Source organism: Lottia gigantea (genome assembly GCF_000327385.1).
Source record: "Lottia gigantea unplaced genomic scaffold LOTGIsca_2, whole genome shotgun sequence".
Classification (NCBI taxonomy): Eukaryota; Metazoa; Mollusca; class Gastropoda; family Lottiidae; genus Lottia; species Lottia gigantea.
This window is the reverse complement of record NW_008708400.1, coordinates 3,909,844-3,934,497: the sequence shown is the minus strand read 5'-3', so window position 1 is coordinate 3,934,497 and position 24,654 is coordinate 3,909,844. Positions and strand designations below refer to the sequence as shown.

The window sequence follows — 24,654 nt, the reverse complement described above, 5'->3', positions numbered from 1 at the left end:
GATTCAGAATCATAATGATAGTTATTGCCAGCGGTCAAAGTCTGCCGTAATAATAGAATTTGAATAAGATAACATAACATTGGTTTAGGTTACAGAGCCATAGTTATTCTTAATAAAATTGTGATCATATGGAGTCTGTATTTTATATAACATTGGTTTTGTCTTTTGTCAATTTAATGGAGAAATTCTAATTTTTCAGGAAAGAAATGCAGAAAGTGCCATTGAGGCTCTCAAGGAATATGAGCCTGAAATCGCCAAAGTTATCCGACAAAACCATAAAGGTGTTCAGAGAATCAGAGCTAGTAACTTGGTTCCTGGAGATCTGACAGAAGTTTCAGGTTAGTTTCATGAATTGAGTTGATGCTAAAACCAAAGACCACTCTGGGGAATGAGAACAGATTAAGCTAACCAAACAGACTTCAAATTTGTAGCTTTAACCAACTGAAATGTCAAAGACCATTTCATTTCTTCAAATAATTCATAATTAGCTTGTTCTTTAATTCTGATATTTTATGTATTTTCAGTTGGTGACAAGGTTCCAGCTGATATCCGTGTTATAGCTATTTATTCTACTACATTACGTGTAGATCAGGCTATCTTGACTGGTGAGAGTGTCAGTGTATTGAAACATACAGATGCTGTTCCCGATCCACGATCTGTCAATCAAGACAAGAAAAATATCCTCTTCTCTGTAAGTAATTTCTAGAAAAATATCCTCTTCTCTGTAAGTAATTTCTAGAAAAATATCCTCTTCCCTGCATGTAATTTCTAGAAAATGTCCTCTTCTCTGTAAGTAATTTCTAGAAAATATCTTCCAATAAGCAATCTGGATATAATTTATAGAGAAGTGTCCTCTTCTTTTTAAGTAATTAGTGTCCTTTAGTCTGTAAGTATTCCTAAGTGAAAATTTCCCCCTTTGTCAAGTTACTCTTCAGTAATCTTAAGAAAAATACTTTACATATTTTTTACTGTAATAAGAATAAAAAATATCACAGAATACTGAATGAAAATCTCTTATATTACAGTGTTGGACTTTTCTAAACTGTAATGAATGATGTTATTTTTGTCTGTTTATTTCCAGGGTACTAATATTGCTGCTGGTAAATGCCGTGGTATTGTCATTGGTACTGGATTAAATACTGAAATTGGTGAGTAATAGTACTTGTTTAACAAGGTGCCTTTCTATATTGATGTCTCCAATAATTTGAAATGTGCTGGACAATGTCTCTTGAACACCTGACTATCCAAAAATCAATTATGTCTGTTTTGGATAATTTATCCACTCCACAACATATTCCTGAAATTAGTTTTGCAAGCCTAATGACAGAGAATATCCCAATCTTATATTGACAACAATGAAAAACTCAAAATGGCATTGCAATATATAGATTTGAGTTCAATGAGGATATATTGAATTTATATATATTTTGACATTTTCTCTGACTATAGTAGTTATTTTCTTGATTTTGAAAATAGAAACTTGAAAGAATTTAGTTCAATGTCAGTATAATCTAAGTTTGGCAGCCATCCATTTCATATTGATAGACAAGATAGAAAGGTTTCTTTTTGTTTTTATTTATTATACTTTTCTTTCTCTAAACATCTCCACATGTTCTTATTAGTTTGCTTATAAACATTAAGGCATTTATAAATGCTGAAATTTTACCGTTGAAAGCTGCCATTATTTGTTAATTTGCCAGATATATATACTATGATGCATTTTCATTAGATAATTAATATGCTAATTTAGTTAAATTTCTTGCAAAACTCATCAAAATAATTGTTTTGAAGATCTGGTTCTGGAATTTATCTTACTGAGATATATTAATTAATGTTTTTGCACGTCTGGAACGCTGCTTTCCGACTATGCTTTTGCTTTGTCATGGTTTCAATAAAAGACATGTTTTCATGTTTGGTGGGTCCTGATTGCATAGGCAGACTTAGTGCCAAGTCTCATGCAGAGCTTTAAGATCAGAGATGTGCATATCATCTCTTTATTCAGCTCTGAAAATACCTAAGACATAATCTCAAGCATCTAAAAAAAACAAAAACATCTCTACTCAATATAGGATCATTTGAATTATTACATCTCAAACACCTAGAATCACTTGAATTATTACATCTCAAACACTTAAAATCACTTGAATTATTACATCTCAAACACCTAGAATCACTTGAATTATTACATCTCAAACACTTAAAATCACTTGAATTATTACATCTCAAACACCTAGAATCACTTGAATTATTACATCTCAAACACTTAAAATCACTTGAATTATTACATCTCAAACACCTAGAATCACTTGAATTATTACATCTCAAACACCTAGAATCACTTGAATTATTACATCTCAAACACCTAGAATCACTTGAATTATTACATCTCAAACACTTAAAATCACTTGAATTATTACATCTCAAACGCTTAAAATTACTTGAATTATTACATCTCAAACACTTAAAATCACTTGAATTATTACATCTCAAACACTTAAAATCACTTGAATTATTACATCTCAAACGCTTAAAATCACCTGAATTAATTATTACAACCTAGTAAGCCATATGGAGTTTTTAGTTGAAAGTTGCAAATTAGCAAACTGTGTGAGCATGCCAGCTATAGATTTTATTACATAATAAATTCAAGCAATATAAAATGTTTATATGTGACCTGTATAACATTGTAAGATTGAAGATTCTCACCTGGTTATTTCTATATACATCACCATACACCCTAGGTTGACCTTTACCATTCTCTACAGTTGTTATAATAATAGACATGATGACTCAAGTACCAACTTTCTTACTTTCAATTTCACCTCTCAATATCACATTCTTCATTGTGTCAAGACATATTGCTCCACTTTGTTTATTTAGCAAATTGTTAGGATGCTGTTTTCATTCATTCTATTCTATATTTATGTGCAATTCAGTAGTTAACATCAAATGACAATAAGCTCACTTTTGATCAAAACTGTTTTAAAAAAGCAGGAGGCAGGACTGATTAATGAATTCACAAAATTGTGAAGGTTATTGACATGGATCTAGACATACCGGCAAGATAGATAAGGTGATTGACTTGGATATAGACACGTAACACTGGCAAGGTAGATAAGGTTATTGACATGGTTCTCGCCTTATTACACCAGCAAGTTGAATAAGGTAATTGACATGGATCTAGACATATAACACCAGCAAGGTAGATAAGGTTATTGACATGGATCTCGCCTTATTACACCAGCAAGTTGAATAAGGTAATTGACATGGATCTAGACATATAACACCAGCAAGGTAGATAAGGTTATTGACATGGATCTCGCCTTATTACACCAGCAAGTTGAATAAGGTAATTGACATGGATCTAGACATATAACACCAGCAAGGTAGATAAGGTTATTGACATGGATCTCGCCTTATTACACCAGCAAGTTGAATAAGGTAATTGACATGGATCTAGACATATAACACCAGCAAGGTAGATAAGGTTATTGACATGGATCTAGATATATATAACAGCAAGGTGGATAAGGTTAGTAATATGGATCTAGACATATAACACCAGCAAGGTAGATAAGGTTATGGACATGGATCTAGCCACATAACACCAGTAAGGTGGATAAGGTAATTGACATGGACCTAGACATATAACAACAGCAAGGTGCATAAGGTTAGTAATATGGATCTAGACATATAACACCAGCAAGGTAGATAAGGTTATTGACATGGATCTAGACATAAAACAACAGCAAGGTGGATAAGGTTAGTGACATGGATCTAGATATAACACCGGCACAATGGATATGGTCATTGACATGGATAGGCATTTAACACTTGTAAAGTAGATAAGGTTATTATACATAGTATCATTTTTATGTAGCAATGTTAGTATTTAGTATCATTTTACCAAAAACTCACATATATCTAGAAAAACAAATAAGTGCCGAGTTGCAGAAGATGAAAACCATATTTTACATGACTTTAGTATGTATTTACTGTTTTCACCGATAAACTTCACTTGATGAGTGATGACTTGACAACAAATTATAACTTCTACTCTTATTGGCACAACATGTTGATGTATTCTCTAGCATATATATGAAAAGACAATTCTGACAAGTGTTTTGGGTAACTGTTCTGATCATGGCACCTTTGGCACAGATCAAAAAACCTCAGAACGATGTTATACGCCCACATCTCTCTATGTGGACGTGTATTGTCAACACCCCTGTCCGTCTGTTGGTCCATATTCATAAAACGAAGATCAAATTTGAATTTGAGCTATTTTAGACCGTTAGAAACAGAGTTATTGCCTTTGCCCCAAAATCTTGAATATGCTATTACTCTCCTAGTTTTCAACCGATTTTGATGAAACTTAAAATGGATATTATTGGACCTAAATTGAAGGGTTTGAAAAAGTGAAGTATACTTCTGATTAAATTTAAGGCTTTTTCAAGATTTAGGCCTCTTACATCAGTTTTGAGGAGTTATCGCCCTTTAACCTCTATACAGTAAGTGCTTCTATCAACATCAATTGCTCATAAACACTCTAAAAACTGTCCAGCGGTCCATCCGTCAAACAATTAACACTTGTAAACGCTCTACAAACTAGATTTTTTGATGGAATCAAATGAAATTCAGTATGTGTATACATATTCATAAAACGAAGATCAAGTCCGAATTTGAGCTTTTTTCGACCGTTAGAAGCAGAGTTTTTGCCCTTGCCCCAATATCTTGAATATTTACCATCCGCATGCCGTGGTGGTGTATATGGCTGTGGTCCACTCATTAGTGTCAAATGCGCCAAAATAATCCATTTAGATGTTTAAAACTGCTCTAATATAGTTATTAAATTCCTTATTTTAGCCCTGAAATAACTCTTGATTTTTGTCTGAGTGCAGGACAGCCTTTATCTTTGAAAAGAATGTAAGTGGAGGTCACGCAATTAAGTCATTGACTGAAAATAGAGTAAAAACATATAATTTAAAAATACTTTTACTACATAAAATAGAAACATAAAATAATCTAAAAATAAATTAACTCTAGATATATATATATATAGATGATTGAAGAATATGATATGAAACAAAAATAATCATTTAATAATCTTTTAAAAAAACAATTATGAGATATATATCAAGGTTAATGAATGAATTACTGAAACCACCAAATAAAAATATAAATGTAGGTGATATTTAAGGTACTCTTACATAAACTAGATCACGAAATCTAATTTTAGTTTGTGTTTTATATTTGGTTGTGGTATCATGTTCATTTGTGTCACAAATAGCCTTAATTAGAGAGAAAATTTCAGAAAATAGACTTCCAATTAATTTTGATCTGCAAAAAAGTTACAAGTAACACAATATAAATAGAATATATTCACCATTTTGGATACCAACTTCCTACTGGACATACGTGTAAAAACGGTCAAATTTTGGCCTTGTACAACTTTCATCATCTAAATAAAAAGCAATTTTTTCAAAACCTAGAAAATGAAGATTTGACAAGTGTATATTAAGAATGTAAGTAGAGATCTCATTGCTTGTATAAAATGAAGGTATTATTAATAAAAGTACTAAGGTAGTATGGTATATAACGAAGATAGATAGGTAACTATTACCTATCAACATATGTTTATAATAGATATATAGATTATAAAAGCTTTAACAGTTGGCTAGGCTCAATAGTTATGGATGGTACCAATGCCAATTTCCATTAAGATGTACTTTAATCAAGGTCATTTTCAATATTTTACCTTAAGTTTTACCAAAACTGCTCTTTATTAGTTATCTTACTATAATTCTACTGAATCTAGCATCTTTATCATTGGGTTAAACTAACTGCACAGGCAATGCTCTCTCAGTGGTGGTTATGCCTACATTCCTGTGCCTGTGCTTTCATAACTTAATGCTAAAACCTGCAATTCCTACATCTAATGATATTCTCTGACTTGAAATTGAATTTTTTGTTTTTCAAGATGCAACATAGTTTGCAATTTCTTACTTTCTTCGTAGTAAGTGATATGTTGAGAAAATGTATGTTATCTTGCAAAAAATCCATCTTCTTATTTTACATCATTTTCTTAAGTTTAATATCTTAAGCAATGTAACACAGTATTTCGTGATTACAATATAGTTCCAAAGTAAGAAAGGAAAAAATGTGAGGCTGAATTGAACCTAATTAAAGTGGGCTAAAAATATCTCTGAATTATCAAAAAAGCCACAAAACTTGACAGTTTGACATTTCATAAAAAGTTTCTCAAATGGCAATGACCACATGGTTTGAAAAGATACCAAGAAAATATTCTTGAAATAACAAGCAAGATGATTTTTTTAACCATTGCACGTGAATTGAGTTGAGTCTAGTAGCAGACATGTAAGACAATATCTTCTAATGTTATCAGTTTCAATACACTACATGTTCTTTTTCTACCTATAACTTTATATATTATCTCCAATATAATGATATAATTAAATGCTGCCGGCTGATAAGATAACAGTTCAAACATTTGGCACCATTTTCCGATCTTTGAATACTCAAGGAATTATCTTTGGCCTTTTGCTTTCACCTTGCCCGCTGTAAGATTGCCAGCTCCAAATAAGGCAAGGACATGCAGATGAGAGTATTTCTAGTAGAGAATACCAATGAAGGGGGATAACTCTTATCTTCACTGTTCAAGAGTGGCAGAAAGTGTAATTTGTATTATAAATATATAACTTGTGGTATTTAAAGAAACACAGCCCTCCTTGCGCTGCTCTATTTTTTTTGTTTGCGTCTTCCCATCAAGCCAGCTGTTTTGAGCGTCTTGTTTCCAAATTTTTGTTTAGATAATGAAGAAGCCATGATAAATTCTGACAAGAAAAACGTCTAATGGCTTATAATAGACTCCAGTATTCTGTACCTGAAGCTATCAATTTCATCACCTGATTTCATTGTGTGTCTGCCAGTGAAAATAGAACAGTATCTAACTTGTAGTGGTCTGAGGCAGATATTAGCTGATCATTGCCAATAACATCTCATTATACTCCCAGTATCTTAATATATTCTTAGTATACAAAATTGTTTACAAAAAATATTACATCCTTGTTTACAAACCTATGTTATAATACATTATGCTTCACATTGACATCTGCCATCTTCATCCAGCTTTTGTATTTCAAAACTTAGCATTCGATAGAAAGTGAAATATTTCTGTTATTTCGCTAGTTTATTAACATCTTCCATGTTTATTTCTGTTGAAAATATTGCCATTGAACGTTCTATCTTTAGAAGTATTTAGTTGATTTCAAGACCTTTGCAATATAGCATTTAATTTCCCAAATTTACCAATTCAGTTCGAACTATAAACATGATTAGATAGTGAAAATAGCCAACAAAATTAAACTCCATCAAACATTTGCCAATTGAAAATAATTAGCTTTGTAGATTTCAAAAGTGATGCTAAGTTAGCGAAGATCATGAGTGAGTGGCAGCAGTTTTAGTTTTATATTAGCGTACACAATCATGTAGATATAAACTAGACTTCAGTATTTAACAACAACAAAATATATATAAGCTTACATATTTAAACATAACAATAGACACTTCAAATATTCTTACTTATGATAATTTAAGAAATAGTATTTGGCTCTAGAGTTTTATTGCCATTCTTACGCCTGCCTATACCTATATCTCATATTCTTAACTTGACATGTCTGTTTATTTCAGGTAAAATCCGAAATGAAATGATGGACACTGAAACTGAAAAAACTCCCCTTCAACAAAAACTTGACGAATTTGGTGAACAGTTATCCAAGGTTATCACTGTTATCTGTGTTGCCGTCTGGGCCATTAATATCGGTCACTTCAACGATCCTGCTCATGGTGGCTCCTGGATGAGGGTAAGTTATGAGCAATTTTTTTTAGAGGGAAAGGGCTTTGTGAGAAAGATTTTACTTTTGTAGAGAATGAGATAGAACATTTGGAAAAAAGGATTTCAATTTTTTATATAGTCTCATTGTCCTATTTCAGGGTGCCATCTACTACTTTAAAATTGCTGTTGCCCTGGCTGTAGCTGCCATTCCAGAAGGTTTACCTGCTGTCATCACAACCTGTTTGGCTTTAGGTAAGAGTCATCCTTACTTTCACTTTCAAGTAATTGAACCATCAGCATGAAAAAATTGTCAATTTTGCTTCTACCTGAAGGAGAGTACCAAATTGTTCATGACAAAGTGAATCTGAAAGCATCATGTGATGCATTGATCTTATAAAGACCATCTTCATTATAAGTGTAGGAAATTGCTATATTATAAAGTAGGCCTACATGTATATATCCATAAATATAATGGATTACAAACATACAGATGAGAAATTTGATGAGCAGACAGGAGAGGTCATTGGTTTACAGAAACTCTTTTCAAGCTATAATCCAAATCATGCATTCTGAAAAATATATTTAGGTACCAGAAGAATGGCCAAGAAGAATGCTATTGTAAGAAGTTTACCATCAGTAGAAACATTAGGTTGTACTTCTGTTATCTGTTCAGATAAAACTGGTACATTAACAACTAATCAAATGTCTGTGTGCAAGGTACGTTCAAACACTTGTTTTCTTCTAATTGTATCCATTAACATCCAGCTTCGACTGATAAAATGATAGGTTTTGTGTGAAACAATAGTCTTGATCTTATGGGGTATTTATGATTTTGTCTTACTGAGTCGTGATATCTTAGAAAGAATATTCCTAGTCTGAGCTTATAGGTCTTTATGGAATTTGTTTTGAGCAGACTTGAGTGGATAATGATCAATTCTTATGTTCTCAATTTTGTCCTTTCTGATAGTATTTTTGCTTTTATAAATAACCATTTTATGGCAAAACTGATGAATTTTTCAGATGTTCTTGTTCAGTAAGATTGAAGGAAATATGATTGAAACTAGTCAGTTTGAAATTACTGGTTCTACCTACGCACCTGAAGGAGAGATGTGAGTATTTCTTGACATTCAACCAATATTTGCTTGAAATAAGTGCTCTAAAGTGAAATGCTCTTGAATAATAATTTTGTTCAACACGTATAACATCCAAGTTGAAATACATGTAGTCAATTCAGTAGCCATGAATTTGTTTTCTCAAAATGAATAGGAATTCTAAAAGGTGACAGTAGTGACATGATGTACATTGTCATCAAATGTGTTATTGTAGCTAATAATTGATCTGTTGTATATTTTCAGCTTTTATAAAAGTCGTAAGATTAAGTGTGGTGATTTCCCAGGATTAGAAGAAGTGGCTGTTATTTGTGCTATGTGTAATGACTCTAGTGTAGATTACAATGATGTAAGTTGTTTATCTTTTTGTTAGCTTTTTGGCAAAGGTCTCTAGGGCTTATTCCCATTTTCCCCCTTCCAAATTTGCCACATTAGTTTATTTCCATTTGTCCCCTTCCCAATTTTTCTGTTATGTCCATGAAGTTGTACAGACAATCCTTCCTACATACACTTTAAATATATAGAAGAATACCAAAGACTAATGTCTGTTATTTAATCTTGTAGGCCAAAGATCAATTTGAAAAGGTTGGTGAAGCTACAGAAACTGCTCTGACTGTATTGTGTGAAAAGATGAATGTGTACAACACTGATAGAACTGGACTGACCAAACGTGAAAACTGTACCTGTGCCAATCAAGTCATCCAAGAAATGTGGAATAAGGAAGTCACTTTGGAATTCTCCAGAGATCGTAAATCTATGAGTGTGTATGCTGCTCCTAACAAACCAACCAGAATTGCCAATGGCGCCAGAATGTTCTGCAAGGTAAGAATTTTATGTCTTTAATATACGATCCACAGCTTTTATTTATTCTAATCTGTTTCAGTAAAATACTAGATTTCTTAACGTGTAAATTTTACGAACAGCAACAGGGCTTGATTAAATTATAGAAAAGTCTATAACGGATTGGGCTTTAAAAGTCTCAAATATAAATTTGGTAGTTTTAATAGAACAATTTTGACAGTGTTATTATTCTGAATTTATTTGCTATATTTCAGGGAGCTCCAGAAGGTTTATTGGATCGTTGTACCCATGTTCGTATCGGAGCCAACAAAGTACCAATGTCACCTGCTATCAAGGCTGAAATTGTCAAACAAGTGAAGATCTATGGTACTGGAAGAGATACCTTACGTTGTCTTGCTTTAGCTACTATTGATAACCCACCCAGAATTGAAGACATGGACTTGGAAGACTCGAGAAAGTTCATCCAGTATGAGGTTGGTTTTAATATATTAGCACAGAAATTCTCATTAGATTAGTAATTTGTCTGCCAAAGTAATTTGGCTGCCTGGATTTATATCTAAAGTTTCAATGTTTTGCCTTCAGTACCCCAGTGTGATAGCTCAATCTAAGCAAGTTCCAGTTTCAATCTGTTAAAACAATTTTATGCCATTCAGTTTGAATTCCTTTGTGAAAGTCAAAAAATTCAAATGCCTTTTGCAGTTTTATGAAGTTTTGTCCAATTGTGTTTTAATATGTTGATTATCTTTATTTCAGACTAACATGACATTTGTTGGTGTAGTTGGTATGTTGGATCCACCCCGTGAAGAAGTCAAACAATCCATTGTTAATTGTGCTGTTGCTGGTATCAGAGTTATTGTCATCACTGGTGACAACAAGGTAAAGTTCAATTGGGATCAATGTTATGTCAGAATTAGCAGTCTGTTTATCAATTTCTTTTCATGTTCCAAAGATGTTTTGTTTTGGTTAATTAACTGGTATTTACAGGGACACATTATTTGATAGATTCTGACACAATCTCTTCTGTCTTTATTTAGGCTACTGCTGAAGCTATCTGCAGACGTATTGGTGTCTTTGGTGAAAATGAATCTACAGATGGTTTGGCTTACACTGGACGTGAATTTGATGAACTGGCTCCAGAAGAACAACGTGCAGCTTGTATGAGAGCTAGGCTATTTGCTCGTGTAGAACCTACCCATAAATCAAAGATTGTAGAATTTTTACAAGGAGAGGGAGAAATTTCTGCTATGGTGAGTATTCAGTAATACAGCTTAAAAGTGAAATAACTAACCTTGCCACTTGCCAGCTCCAAGTAACTTGACATCCATGATTTTAAACCTTTTCTGCTGGCTGTGGTAATTACTATCCCTTCCATGTGATGATAAAACATCATTTGACACAAGGATATCCCTGATCTTATGAAAAGTGAACTTTTTCTATTAAACAAGGAATTCCAAATTAAAATGTACTGTTTATTATAGACTGGTGATGGTGTCAATGATGCTCCTGCCCTGAAGAAAGCTGAAATTGGTATTGCTATGGGTTCTGGTACTGCTGTAGCTAAATCTGCTGCTGATATCCTTTCAAATAACTTTCAAGTTACAAACTACTTCATGAGCATGGGCTATACTTGTGTTGTCTATAAATTTACACTTAATATGAAATCTGGATTGGATTGGATTGTAAAATTTCATATATGATATAAAAGTTCCATGTATAATGAAAGTATTCATTGACATTATGATCCTGCTGCAAATATAGGCATTTTAACCCCATTGTCTCAGATGTGGATTTTTAAGTATTTTATTTCCTCAGTCAAATTTATTAACACATTTAAAATTTTGGGGGGTTAAATATGACTCTTTTGTGGAAAATATGTAATCCTTAACCACTGTGTACAGATGGTATTGGCTGATGATAACTTCTCTTCTATTGTTGCTGCTGTTGAGGAAGGTCGTGCTATTTACAGTAACATGAAACAGTTTATTCGATATCTGATTTCTTCCAATATTGGTGAAGTAGTCTGGTAAGTTTTCATAGCATTTAATAAATTTTCCATTATTGCTGCTAAAATTATTTTTAAGATATTTGAAATCTCTTCAGTTGATCTGTTGGTCGTTTATCTGTAACTTCCTCATTGTTTATCTCTTGTATTTCAGTATTTTCTTAACTGCTGCTCTTGGTATCCCTGAGGCTTTAATTCCTGTCCAACTGTTGTGGGTCAACCTGGTAACTGATGGTTTCCCTGCCACTGCTCTTGGTTTCAATCCTCCAGATTTAGACATCATGAAGAAACCACCACGAAATCCAAAAGAAGGTCTTATTACAGGATGGTTGTTCTTCAGATACATGGCTATTGGCAGTAAGTTAAGATATATTTTGACCGGTTGTATGTTAGGTATAGTTAAGGGATCATGGATCTTGTTGAAGCTATTCTCCATAGCACTGTTTGCCAATAGAACAACTGCTGAACAAGTTGTTTATTCCAAGATGACTTTCTTGGATCCTTGCATTGTGCATGTCCACCATACATATACTATGATCTCAATATGATTATTTCCTCAGACTTTTGAACTCCTGTTAAAGAAGACTAATCTTATATGTTTGTAGACTAAATATTACACTACCAAGCATGAACTGATCTTGGCAATAATACTTCCAACATTGTTTAAACATCTTTCCCAATGATTATTCATTTCAGTATATGTTGGTTGTGCTACTGTCGGATCTGCTGCCTGGTGGTTTATGGTTTATGATCATGGTCCCAGACTCAACTACTATCAGTTGGTAAGAAACCAGTTTCAATTTGTGGTACAGCAAGGAAACCCAAATTTTTCTGATATTTAAAAATCAAGTAAAAATTTGTTCTATCAATGTCAGTCTGAGTCAATTGTTTAATTCAAATCATGAGAAAAGAATTTATGAAATTTTTCATTAATGAATAATTTGAAGAATTGTGTTGTATGTATTAATGATGAACTTTTTTTTAATATTAACTTTTCCACCCTTCACAGACTCACCATATGCAATGTCCTGCTGAGCCGAAAATGTTTAAAGGTGTCGATTGTTCAATCTTTACCAATCCACATCCTATGACTATGGCCTTATCTGTCTTAGTTACTATTGAAATGTTAAATGCTCTCAACAGGTAAATCAACTGCTCCATGCGCGCTGCTGCTGCGAGCGTCTGCTATGTTTTAGGATAGAGTAATGTCCCTTTGTTTTGAGATCTTCACAGAATGTTTCATGTAAAATTGAACCAATTCTGATTCTCAGAACTGTGGACCTTACTGCATCCTTTGCGCTGCATGCCCCATTTTTACCCAACAGTTGCTGTATGGCACTGTTGGGCAGGTTTTATTGTATTGGTTTGAACATGTTGCTAACTAGTTCCATTTCACAGACCCATCAAGCACAGTGTCTGAATCAAGATGAGATGTTTGCAGGCATTGATTGCAGTGTCTTCCGGCATCCAAAACCCATGACGATGGCCTTATCAGTTTTGGTCGTCATAGAGATGTTGAATGCTCTGAACAGGTAAGGCAGCCAATGATTTGAGGCTTGATGTTCAGGAAGTTTGCTTGCCGTGTGACAACCGTAACGTTTATTCGTTAATCACTAGAAGGGGTGGTGTTATTTTCTACGAGGCAAGTTTTGGAACAATTGACGTCAGATACTGGCTCTATGCTTGCATGGTAAGAGCAACACAGGTACGACACAAGGGTGGTGAAGTTGTTTGAAATTGATGGTGTAACTGGACTCGGATCGGCACCTACTTTATCGGATCCATGGCAGTTATTGAAGCTGTGTTGGATATATACAAATTTCTTTAGCTACATTTTGGAATCCAAGCTACAAATAGCTGCCGATCTGATCCGCCTCTTGAAAGTTTGTTTAGAGGCTAAACCAATGTGTCGTCCAGCCAGTTAAAAAAAAGTTTGAAATTAAAAATCACTCACCCCCCTTCTGTGGTACTGGTTGTTCATTTGACGGTGACTTACTTCCTGCATGCTCATAGCCTTGCTAGTTGGCTCCCTTACCTTGTCATCGTAGCTTTGATTATCAAGCCAGATCTGAAAATTAAGAATCAAAATTTTAACACTTGCCTTTTTCAACAACTAACTAGTTCACATTTTTGTCTTGGAAAAAAAAAACACTTTTTAAAAAATTAATTCTTTAAAATAATTGCCCGCTTTCTTTTTTTGTTGTTGATCTTTAAGATTTAATTTTCATAGTGTAGAAAAGTTTGATTTTGCTTACATGATTAGAACCATTTGTTTTCAATTTTTAATATTTTTATTGATTTGAGATAAAAAAAAGAAATTTGACCCTATTATCTCAGTGAATCAAGAAATATCATTATCTTTGTGTTCAGAATGGGTGATGAGGCAGTCATTTTGAATTTTTGATGCAGATTGTTCTTGAAGATGAAGGTAGTATCATGATGATTTTATGCCTCGTTAAAATTCAAAGCACCATGGGAGAGCTTCAGTTCTTCTCAATTTATCTTAACATCTGCTATCTCTTGGCTTGGAGACCAAAATTTAGGAACATGTTCAATTTCAAATCGATAAACCTGAATGGGAAGAGGAGTAAAATACATAATCTTATAAATTCTAATCATGATGACATATTTATCAATATGTCAAAAGGTTTAAAAAAAAGTTGAAAAAATTTGAAAATATCAATTTGTATTTTACTCCTCCTTTTTTTTTTAATAGTTTAAAGTAGGAATTAATTTTGGCAATTTTTTTTTTGAGATAGAAAACCTGTCTAATGTATTTTCCATTTGACTTTCTGGAACCACTATTCCCATTTCCTTCAAAGTTTATGTCAAATGAATTATTTTATGATAAAAAATTTTGATTGAAATGGACTATGAGTTACTGTTTACATTTTTTGTCACCTTCATGCAATTGTTATCATCAGACAACAAATAGCTTAAATTGAATATTTTGATAAATACAGGCAATAATTATTTTATTAAGTAAAGAATTAGAACTAGACAAACCTTTGTCAAGATACAATTAAGTAATCATGATAAAGTAATTGTAACTTATTCCATTACGTTTTAAAGTTATTAGCTCAAGGTGTATTCTATCTCAAATAAAGTTCAATTGTGCTTTTTATGAGCGATTAGCATGTTATTTAGTACTACCATATTACCATAGACACTAGATCTTCAATGTTATAAACCTCAAATGGTTATAGATGCAAAGGAAGTAAATTGTAGACAAGATGAGCAATAATAATTAAATCAAAAATGCACTGAAAGGATTTCAATGAATTGAAGAAAATTTGATTAAATTAAAAACTTTGCTATTGGATCAATTTCAAATGTTTTGAATGTTCATGGTATTTTTCTTTCAGTTTATCAGAGAACCAGTCATTAATGGCCATGCCACCATGGTCCAATAAATGGTTATGTGGAGCTATTGTACTCTCTATGTCTCTGCATTTCCTTATTCTCTACGTTGACGTCATGTCCGTAAGTTGTTTTATCTCATTTTAGAATTTTCTAGACCATTTCACCTAAAACTTACCCACAAGATTTTAAATGTGAACACTAAACATCTGAAAACAGTTTTTTATTTAGTATTTGTACAATGTATCTTATAGCTACATTGATAGCCTGCGAAACATATCGAGACATTCTTGCATGCTACACACATTGGAACTTTTACTGTATCTAATAAGTTGGTGCATTGGCAGTGCTGTCCATATAAAAATTTTCTTGTTCACTGCAATCTTAGTCTTGGGCTCAAAAAGATTAACCTTGTCCAATTCCAATCTTAATAGACTGCTTAAATTCCATGTCAAACAAACTGATGATGTAATTTGATGGTGGTGTTCTTTTGCAGGTAATTTTCCAGATCACCCCCTTGAATCTGGTAGAATGGATGGCTGTACTAAAGATCTCCATACCGGTCATTATTCTAGATGAAGCCCTCAAATTCGTCGCTAGGAAATTTGCTGATGGTAAAAATCCTCTTTTCAGTTGTCATTGGTTAATTTCCTCATGGGTATTATATGGGTTGTTCTTGTATTACTGTCCAGTTTGATGTCATTGTTCTTTAGTCCTTTATTTTCAATTTCTGGCAGTTACATGTCTTATAATCTACGCAAACAAATCACTAGATAGTGATTGTTGTTAGTCTTGGTGCATTCAATATTTACATAATTACTATTGAGACTTAAATTACCTGATCATAATTCACAGATCTTAAAAAGAACAAAATTTAACTTAATCTGAACCATCGATCCTGCCATTTTTGCAATGGCAGAAGTTGTTAAATAATGTAAATTATTTTTTAAATCATAATATATTTATATATAAGTTATTATAAATTTTGGAGAGTTATCACTAATGTATATTTGTTTTTATGAGGATTGAAATATTATTACACAGAGTATAAAATTATAATACCTGAAACTGCCGCCATGAAAGCCCATTCATAAAATATCCATCAATTGTCATCCTTTTCTTTTCCTTATCATTTAGTCACAATGTATGAAATATCCATTATCCATCTATCATATCTAGTTCGGGTTTCTCTTCATACAAAGAAATATAAGTATAAGATATATAATCTGTATTCATTTTGGTTATACTAGACAAATTTTCAGAACAGAAACCCTGTATGAACTTGAGTCTTTGTTCACTTGTATATAACAGAAGTTCCTCAAATACAAGTAAGAAAATATTGAAATAAAAGACTCCAGTTCACTAGATATACAATTCCATTATTCAGTTGTCATCCTTCACTTAAACCAATGCTTGGTGTGTGAACATTTTATTACGCTGTGCGATTGGATGTGACGAATGCATTGAATATTCTCAATTGTTGAGTGATCCATGCTATTTTTACGCAAAGTTAAGAATTCAATCCTTTCACCATCATGCCTTTTCCTTATCATCACAAAGTTTATTACCGTTGCTTGCTTCCTTCATATGCTTGATATATTGTCTTAATATCGTTGAATTTTAAAACATTTAATAACATAAACAAAATCACCAATTTTAGAAGCCGAAAACAGAATTATAAGCATTATTAATTTGTGAGAAGGAAGCTGTCATGATAGTGAAATGATTGCGCTACTGCTTTATGGATTAAATGATATGGTCCAGTTTTGTGTGAAATTTTTTTGAAACTGCTAAGCGTTTTGAATTACTAGAAAATGTGGCGGGTTTAAAAAAGACTGATTGTAATTTATTGCCAGAACCAAGCATTTTTCATGAAATAATATTTTCTAATCCAACGGTTAATTTTAAATAATTTAGTAATCAGTTAATTATTATATCAAATTGTAAATAGAAAATTTATCATATTTGACACGTTTTAGGTTAAAATTATAGTGTTACGCTGAACGCTGCTTAAAAAGTAAAAAAAAAGTCTTTTGTTTAAGGCGATCATTAAACTGCTTTAGGTCAAATCTGCTAGTTGAAATTTGCGCCAGCGATCAGTTTAGGTTAATAAGGGAACTTATTAAGGAAATCTTATTTCAGCCCCATTTATGAAAGAGGCACCTGCAGCACCCCCTCCAGAAATGGGCCGCCGCCGATCCTCTATTTTCCATTTGAAAAAAATGGGATAAGTCTAAGTAATTAAAATTTTTAAATTATTTTTGTGTATATAATATAATGTCAGATGGTAGTCTTGTCTAATTCACTAAAAAAAGTCGCCACCTACTTTCAGTCTATACTTTAGTTCTGGCTTGGTTTTGGCATTTGTCGAGATATTTGGTTTTCTAGAATAGTTTTAGATACGTTTGTGCTGCGCTCAAGTAGTATGAAATAGTAGAGATTCAAAGCTAACTGGCTATGTTGATTTCATTTGCATTCCTTTTGTGTTTTTATTAATAAATAAATGTAGTAGATTAGATATGCACAGTAAGGGGGGATAACTACGAACGCCAACTAATCTGCTGCGCTGCTAAGCAATATCTAACAAACTAGGAATTGAAAATTAGTAAATGTAGCTTCTTAGATTTAAAAATTACCAGAAATCACTTCATTTCTGATCACTCTTCATTTTCTTTGCACATTCTTCTTTAAAATTCTTGGTGGTTATCCATGCAAATTCTTCTTTTTGAATTCATGATCTTCATTAATATCAATTCTTTGAGAAATTCTTTGATTTCAAACTTGCAATGTCTTGGTATTGTAAATCAGTCTATAAGTATTCTCATGTTTTGTAAATTGACTCTTATGTACCAGTGCCTTCAATACCTTCCCTTTACTGTGCAGTGTAGTCGAGTTTGTTGCATTCCTTCAACCCTGAACATTTTAAAGGAGAAAAAGGTGATAATGTTCTGAATATGTAATATAGTTCATTATAAATATCATCAAGCCAGCTTTTATAATGGCTATTTTATATTATTATCTATTTTTCTCCTGCAATCTTACAGGGTGTTTATTAGACTAGATTAGGAATAAGACAAGTTGTGAATGTCTATCAATTTACAACATCCCATCAATAAAATTCTCAATTTGGAATTGTACAGAAAAATCAAAATTTTGGGATGTTATAATTTGCAATGCTTAGTTTTCGCCAATTTTCCATGTGATTTTGAAATGTAACTTTTGAGCATGTTGACCTAGTGATCTTGTGTATATGGAATAGTTTGTAAATAAAATATTTCTTAAAAATAAAAAGAAAATATTGCATGGTGTGTTTTCCTTTCCCTTTTCCTTATTTCTGTATATTATATAGCTAACCATATCTTATCTCTATCTTATTCTCAATACACATACTAATTGAGCTGTTCTTATTAGGGAATCCGGAATTCTTTTCTGTTAACGTTTCTAGATTATTTGGGTGGGGATCTTATTAGTTATAACTTTTTTATTATCATAGAATATATTGCTTTGGTGTGCTGCCTTGGTGAATAAGTGATTACAATCGAATTAGTGAGCTTCGAAATGATGCTTTCTTAATCCACAAATATGACCAAGTTAAGGCCAGTGGAATAATTACATGACAAATTCTAATATCAGTAGTTGCGCGAAATTAATGAATGGTCAGGGAAGATGAAGGAACATTATTTATATTTATATGATTAAAGAAGAAATTTACCCCACAGGAGTTGAGTAATATCTTTGCCATAAATCTAAAGGTTAAGATATGGTTAGTTATAGAGGCCAGAGGGGCTATTTTTGTCATGTTCTTGGGGAGTTTAAAAAATGCATTTATGGGAGTGTGTGGACCCTGATTTTGTGTTTGTGATGCTCCATCCTGCCTGCATGATTCAGTTTTCCCATTTTCCCAATCATGTTGAAAATTTTTTGTTTATGTGACAGGTTCTGATTATCAAACCCAATGTTTTTACATATTATGGCTTATTTCCTTTAAATTTCATAGCGACTTATCGATAGAATTTTAAAGAATATGATATCTCAAAACACAAGACGAGTTAAGTAACGTCTTCATAAAGGTTTTACATAACCTTACAGTAACAGTATGCCGGTGATATTCTAACTCGGGGACCCTATTCAAGAATATAAATATTGAGATGATGGAATTGCTGGTGTGGTAACATCTAGCATAAGGGTGTAAACTCTTTTGATGAACAATCTATATTAAGTTTTTCTCACAAAATATCCTTGTTCTTTATCTAGAAATATTTCACCATAATTACTTACTATCTATTCATCGATCTTGATCAAAACTTTGAATTTTAAATAAATACAATAAATTTATATCCCACAAGAAAATTAGCTCACAAAAGTGGTATGATAACCTCACAGATTTACTTAACAAATTTTATATTGCAACTAATCAATACCTTGACCAAAATGATTTAAAATCCAACTCGTCTCAGATTTTGTCAAATTATATCATATCTGAACTAGTCTTTTACAATTTCTAGCCAATTTGGCTACTTCAAAGACGATAAATCACCTGCATCTTGACGACACATAGAATCTGTTCTGATCACAGATGTTTGAATCTTTCGTCGTGGAATGTAGCCATATAATGTTCTTACTCACCAATCGAAATGGGAAAACTCTTTGCTGTGGCATGGATGCATCATCACCAAAGCCTATCATTTCCCCTTCCAGTGGCGCCCCTATAACTATCTGATCCTTTGTAATATTGGCAACATCACTGTTTTCGAGGTAAAATGTTTCACCTTGGAGTCTGTGATGCTTCCTCGGTTGTCATTCTATGTCATTTCTAGGGTGGGCATCTCGGGTTCTCTCTTGGGACCTATTTAATACTTTCTGTGCTATGTTAATGTACCGATGGCTTCAGTCAATAGATTGTGGAGAGGTTAAGCATCATGACGAATGCTTCTTTAGATAAATTCGGAGCAGTCAAAATGTAATCAAAACAATTGTAATTAAAATGTAATTAAATAGTCCTTGAGAAAATTTTAGAAAAAAGATGCATATGGTTTATCATACACGTGTCGTACTCTTCATGTTGCGAAACCTTCCCTACCTGTTGACTGTAGCGGTATCTCGATGTCCTTGTTTGTAGTCTGTCCGGTAACATGTTATGTTAGTTTCAACTCAACGCTTAGTCAACTCCAAACTAGAGAATTTAATGCATGAATCTGACACTGTAATAAACAACATAACATTAATACAACAATTGATGTATCTATTGTTTTTTTTATCTCTGACCGATTCTCTTTTCTGACTGCTTCTTTATAATGAGACCATGATGGTGTGTCTAATCTCTGCAATGTATAAAGTCGGTGGAAATTTGGAATAAGTCTGAGATAAGATAACGGTAGACAATGGTATCTATTTCTACATATTCCGTTGGCGATATGGCTCTACACAATTAAAAAGCTTTTGTCAACAGATTTTGAAATAGTGTTACCACCGAGGCCTTGGATTCATCGTGATAAAAGCATTATCATTCATATTTTCACATGGTCAAGTGACACAACTTTTCACAAACATTCACGAATTTGCAGGTGACATTTTCTGTGCTTTCAAGACAGGTTTTCATAGGTCGCTGTCCACACTATCGCCCACGAATTCCTGACTTTGTGTTGAGTTGCGTTTAAACATACAAGTTTTCCATGCGTTGAAGATTTTCAATATTTCTTATAAGCAAAGTAATAGTAAAAGGCTGTGAAATCGTCATCGTTTGGAAAAATTATGTTGTTTTTCTCTCAGTTAAAAAGGTTGTATTTGTTGAATACTCTCCGTACTCCTTATACCAAGTACGGTACGGTACGTAGTTAAACACAATACAATACCATCCAGGTTTCGGAAATTTACCACTAAGATTTTCTTTGGCTGACTTGTCGAATGAAACAAAACAATAACCGATTTAAATATCTTTAATTTTCTCTTTTAAAAGTCGAAAACGGATCTTGGTAAGATATGTCCAAATTTTCATATTTTAATATTCTCAGGGTATATTTATTATTTTCATCTTTCTGCATGGTTTGTTTATGTTTCGTCTTTTGTTGGTTAAAGTCATACCTTGATATTTCAGAAAATGGACCAAATCACATTCTCTCTTAATTCCTTTTGTTGTCTTGTAGCTCCCATACGGAAATGGTTGCAAAAATCGTATTTTTATTAACCTTTCTCTATGTCGTTGTGGGTGGGCGGTAATCTACCTTTCAAAATTCTGGTTTCCCAATCCATTTACATGTTTTCATGGATCCGTTGCTTTCTGTTTTTCGAGCACGTTGCTATCTTTTATACTGGGAGTATTGGTCTCATTACTTGGGTGATTCTAAACAATGTACATTTTATGCACCCACAATTGTTGTATATTGGTTTTCTGTTGAAGGAAGAGTAGTTTTACGCTGGAAAGGTCAAAAAGTTCTTCAAAATATCAAACAGTGCGCAAAATGGACCTTGATACCTTTAATTCTAATTCTAATCAGGCCCATAAAAAAGATATACATGTATCTTTTTATTTCAATTTGGTGTTTCCTGACCGGTGTCAAAATTGTCTTTTCCTTCGTCTAACAAAGTAAAAAAAGTGTTTATATGTTTCAAAAAATTTTTCGTTTCGTGGACTAGTCAAGAAGTTTGCCACAGTTGCTATATTAAAGATGTTGAGAGATATCGACGCAAATCTCACTAAATTACGTAGGAGATATCAAGGCAAATCTCACTAAATTACGTAGGAGATATCAAGGCAAATCTCACTAAATTACGTAGGAGATATCAAGGCAAATCTCACTAAATTACGGAAGAGATATCGACTAAAATCTCACTAAATTACGTAGGAGATATCAAGGCAAATCTCACTAAATTACGTAGGAGATATCAAGGCAAATCTCACTAAATTACGTAGGATACATCGGCGCAAATCTCACCAAATTACGGAAGAGATATCGACTAAAATCTCACTAAATTATGGAAGTGATATCGACGTTAATGGACTAAAAATTAACCTACAGAAGACGCCGAGGTATATTCTCTCAAACAAACGATGATTATCTTCTGCGCGTTATACATATGAACTCTTCTTTGTTAGAGCCCAAAATGCTCCCACCAAATTGGTCAGCAATAACGTATCGTTTTCTAACTTCTTTTTCCAGATTATCCAGAAATGTTTTGAAGTGATAACGAGGTTTCTTTCCATCCTCGTTTACGGAGTTTTGTTGAAGAATGGAGCAATGCGACCATAGCACCAAGCTTAGCCGTCCAATCCCTAGGCGTACTGCGCTGGATAGCAATATCAGTACTGCAATTAATCCCGCAGTACTAAAAGTGTAGTTATTTCTGCAGCGACTGCATGCGGCCCTGCGCGTAGTCATTGCATGAATTAGGCCCTTTTTTCTTATCTTTTTTTCCTCTTTTTTATCTTTATATCTTTTTTTCTTTATTATCTGAAATTGTTGTGAGGGACAAACTTGACCATATGTGTATCAATTTCTTTAATGCATTTAAATGATGGCATTGGTCAAAATTTATCCTTTAACATTTTCTTTCCGCTCCCCTTTTCCAGTTGAAATTGTGGTTGGTCCCCCTAAGAGAAAATATCGTGGAATATAAATGTATGGAAAGTAACTCTGGTTGAATTCACCCTATACCAAACCTACAGACTGCGATATATAAGCTAAATTCAGGGACTTGGTCTCAAGGCACAGAGCAAAGGGAGAGCACTTCTTATAGACAGCAACTTGCGCGTTTTAGTAATGTGTGTAGTTTTAGACAATGTTGTAAAACGACTTTATCTTTTTTCCTATATATTTTCCGCCTTATACTCTCCCTGTTTGGGCACACCCGATAATGGGGTGGACTGCTGAGCTACAACTTTATTCACCAAAACCAAACTCTCAAATTGCTACAATATATGAAAAAAAAAAATTCTATTATTATAGAGCGAACTCCATTAGTTGACCGGCGTGTGATCTGTTTTTTTTTTTTTTTTTAACTGTGTATATTTCTTGCCAGTTTTCTATGTAATGTTTTATGATAATTTATGAAATGTTGTGAATGGAAACGACAGATCAGAATTTGTATATATTTATGTGTATTTCCTATCATGTACGTTTGAATGAGCCGTGTGTGTTTAAAAGTCAACGTTTTAAATCTCCGCAAATTTAGCGCCCAGGCAGATGACGTCATTAGTATTTCAACAAGTACTGCAATTTGATCTGTGCAACTTCCGGTTCCTGTATCTATCCCGTCAGCCACTGTGATAATCAGTAGAGGAGTTTATATGGATCTTGTTAATATTCATATAGTATTTAAATTTCGTCGTCTGCATAATATTAATTTATTAACATCTTGGGGATTTTTCGTTAAATTGATAATTTTTCTTCTCTCAAATTTATCATTTGATGGAAGCTTTTTTTCTTTTTTGTTTTAGAATTATTAATCAGATAATTTATTAATTGGGCAATGACATACAATGATAACATTGATAGTATACAAACCCATATTAATTAGAGAATCTAATATTAATACTTATTTATTGGCATTAGTTGATAATTACTTTATTTACATGATAAATAACTAGTAACTATGACAACGAAATGCTCCCAAGATTTTATGACATTGTGAATTTCCCGCAATTCATACCTCAAACGACTATAAGTCACAGGAAAGGATCTCGAGCGTGCCACCTGCTTGACCAACATCGAGAGCATGGAAAGGGCCCCCACATGTCTTCCATCTTTTACCATGTGGGTCACTGGTCTATGGCACCAGTCTAAATAAAATTAAATAGAAATAAGATGTAAACTTTATTTTTCTTACCTTGCAGAGTGACTTTAAAAACTATGAACCCTGGGAGCCGAGATCCTTGTCGCTGATTTTAGTCATTTTTTTTGTAGATAAAATCGAATCCCGAATTTGTACATTTCCTATAGAAGTAAATTATCGGTTTTTTCTAAAAACTTATATTGTTTTTATTTCTTGAAATTTGTCTTTTCGATTAGAAAACACTGGAACGGAGAAGCTCGTTGATTAGCCTACACACATTGGCACGTTTGTAGTCTTACAATTTGTCAGTCAACGGAATTAGAAAGATACATTTACACTATTGTAGAACTGGAAACAAGATGAGTTTGTAACTGCAGCTCAAAAGACAGATAATCAACCATTAAGAAGCAGACGTATATAGTCAGAAACACAGTCTTCCAAGTGCGTTTATTTTCTACGTTCAATCCACTCAACGTTTTATAGCCGTAATGAGAGGTCACCCCACCCCCTCTCTCTTTTCATCATATAACAACGCGGAATTCATTATCCGTTTTTACAGCGATCTGGTAGAAAATGTGTATTTACGGCCATAGGTGAACCATCATGAAAGAATTATATAATTTCTTTCGAAACATAACTCCGCAACTTAGTCTCAAATAAATTATTATCTCCCTTTTGTCTCCAATAAATTATTATCTCCCTTTAGTCTCCAATGCAAACAATTATTATCTCCCTTTAGCCTCCAATGCAAACAATTA

General features: G+C 33.1%; 1 protein-coding gene across 1 annotated transcript in view; it reads left to right on the top strand.

Moving 5' to 3' along the window:
• The window catches only part of LOTGIDRAFT_208914 (hypothetical protein), a gene marked incomplete at its 5' end in the record, with an annotated part of 29,793 nt that extends 11,364 nt beyond the window's left edge, over positions 1-18,429 (top strand). Inside the window, 20 exons of the mRNA XM_009053373.1 lie at positions 200-338; positions 525-691; positions 1,082-1,148; positions 7,711-7,883; positions 8,014-8,107; positions 8,442-8,572; positions 8,876-8,964; positions 9,211-9,313; positions 9,529-9,786; positions 10,020-10,238; positions 10,519-10,641; positions 10,800-11,012; positions 11,244-11,360; positions 11,664-11,788; positions 11,922-12,124; positions 12,464-12,549; positions 13,166-13,299; positions 15,133-15,250; positions 15,624-15,741; positions 17,270-18,429. Coding sequence (XP_009051621.1) covers positions 200-338; positions 525-691; positions 1,082-1,148; positions 7,711-7,883; positions 8,014-8,107; positions 8,442-8,572; positions 8,876-8,964; positions 9,211-9,313; positions 9,529-9,786; positions 10,020-10,238; positions 10,519-10,641; positions 10,800-11,012; positions 11,244-11,360; positions 11,664-11,788; positions 11,922-12,124; positions 12,464-12,549; positions 13,166-13,299; positions 15,133-15,250; positions 15,624-15,741; positions 17,270-17,358 — 2,766 coding nt within the window. The 3' untranslated portion in view covers positions 17,359-18,429. The remainder of the gene's footprint in view (positions 1-199; positions 339-524; positions 692-1,081; positions 1,149-7,710; positions 7,884-8,013; positions 8,108-8,441; positions 8,573-8,875; positions 8,965-9,210; positions 9,314-9,528; positions 9,787-10,019; positions 10,239-10,518; positions 10,642-10,799; positions 11,013-11,243; positions 11,361-11,663; positions 11,789-11,921; positions 12,125-12,463; positions 12,550-13,165; positions 13,300-15,132; positions 15,251-15,623; positions 15,742-17,269) is intronic.
• Positions 18,430-24,654: the final 6,225 nt, after the last annotated feature.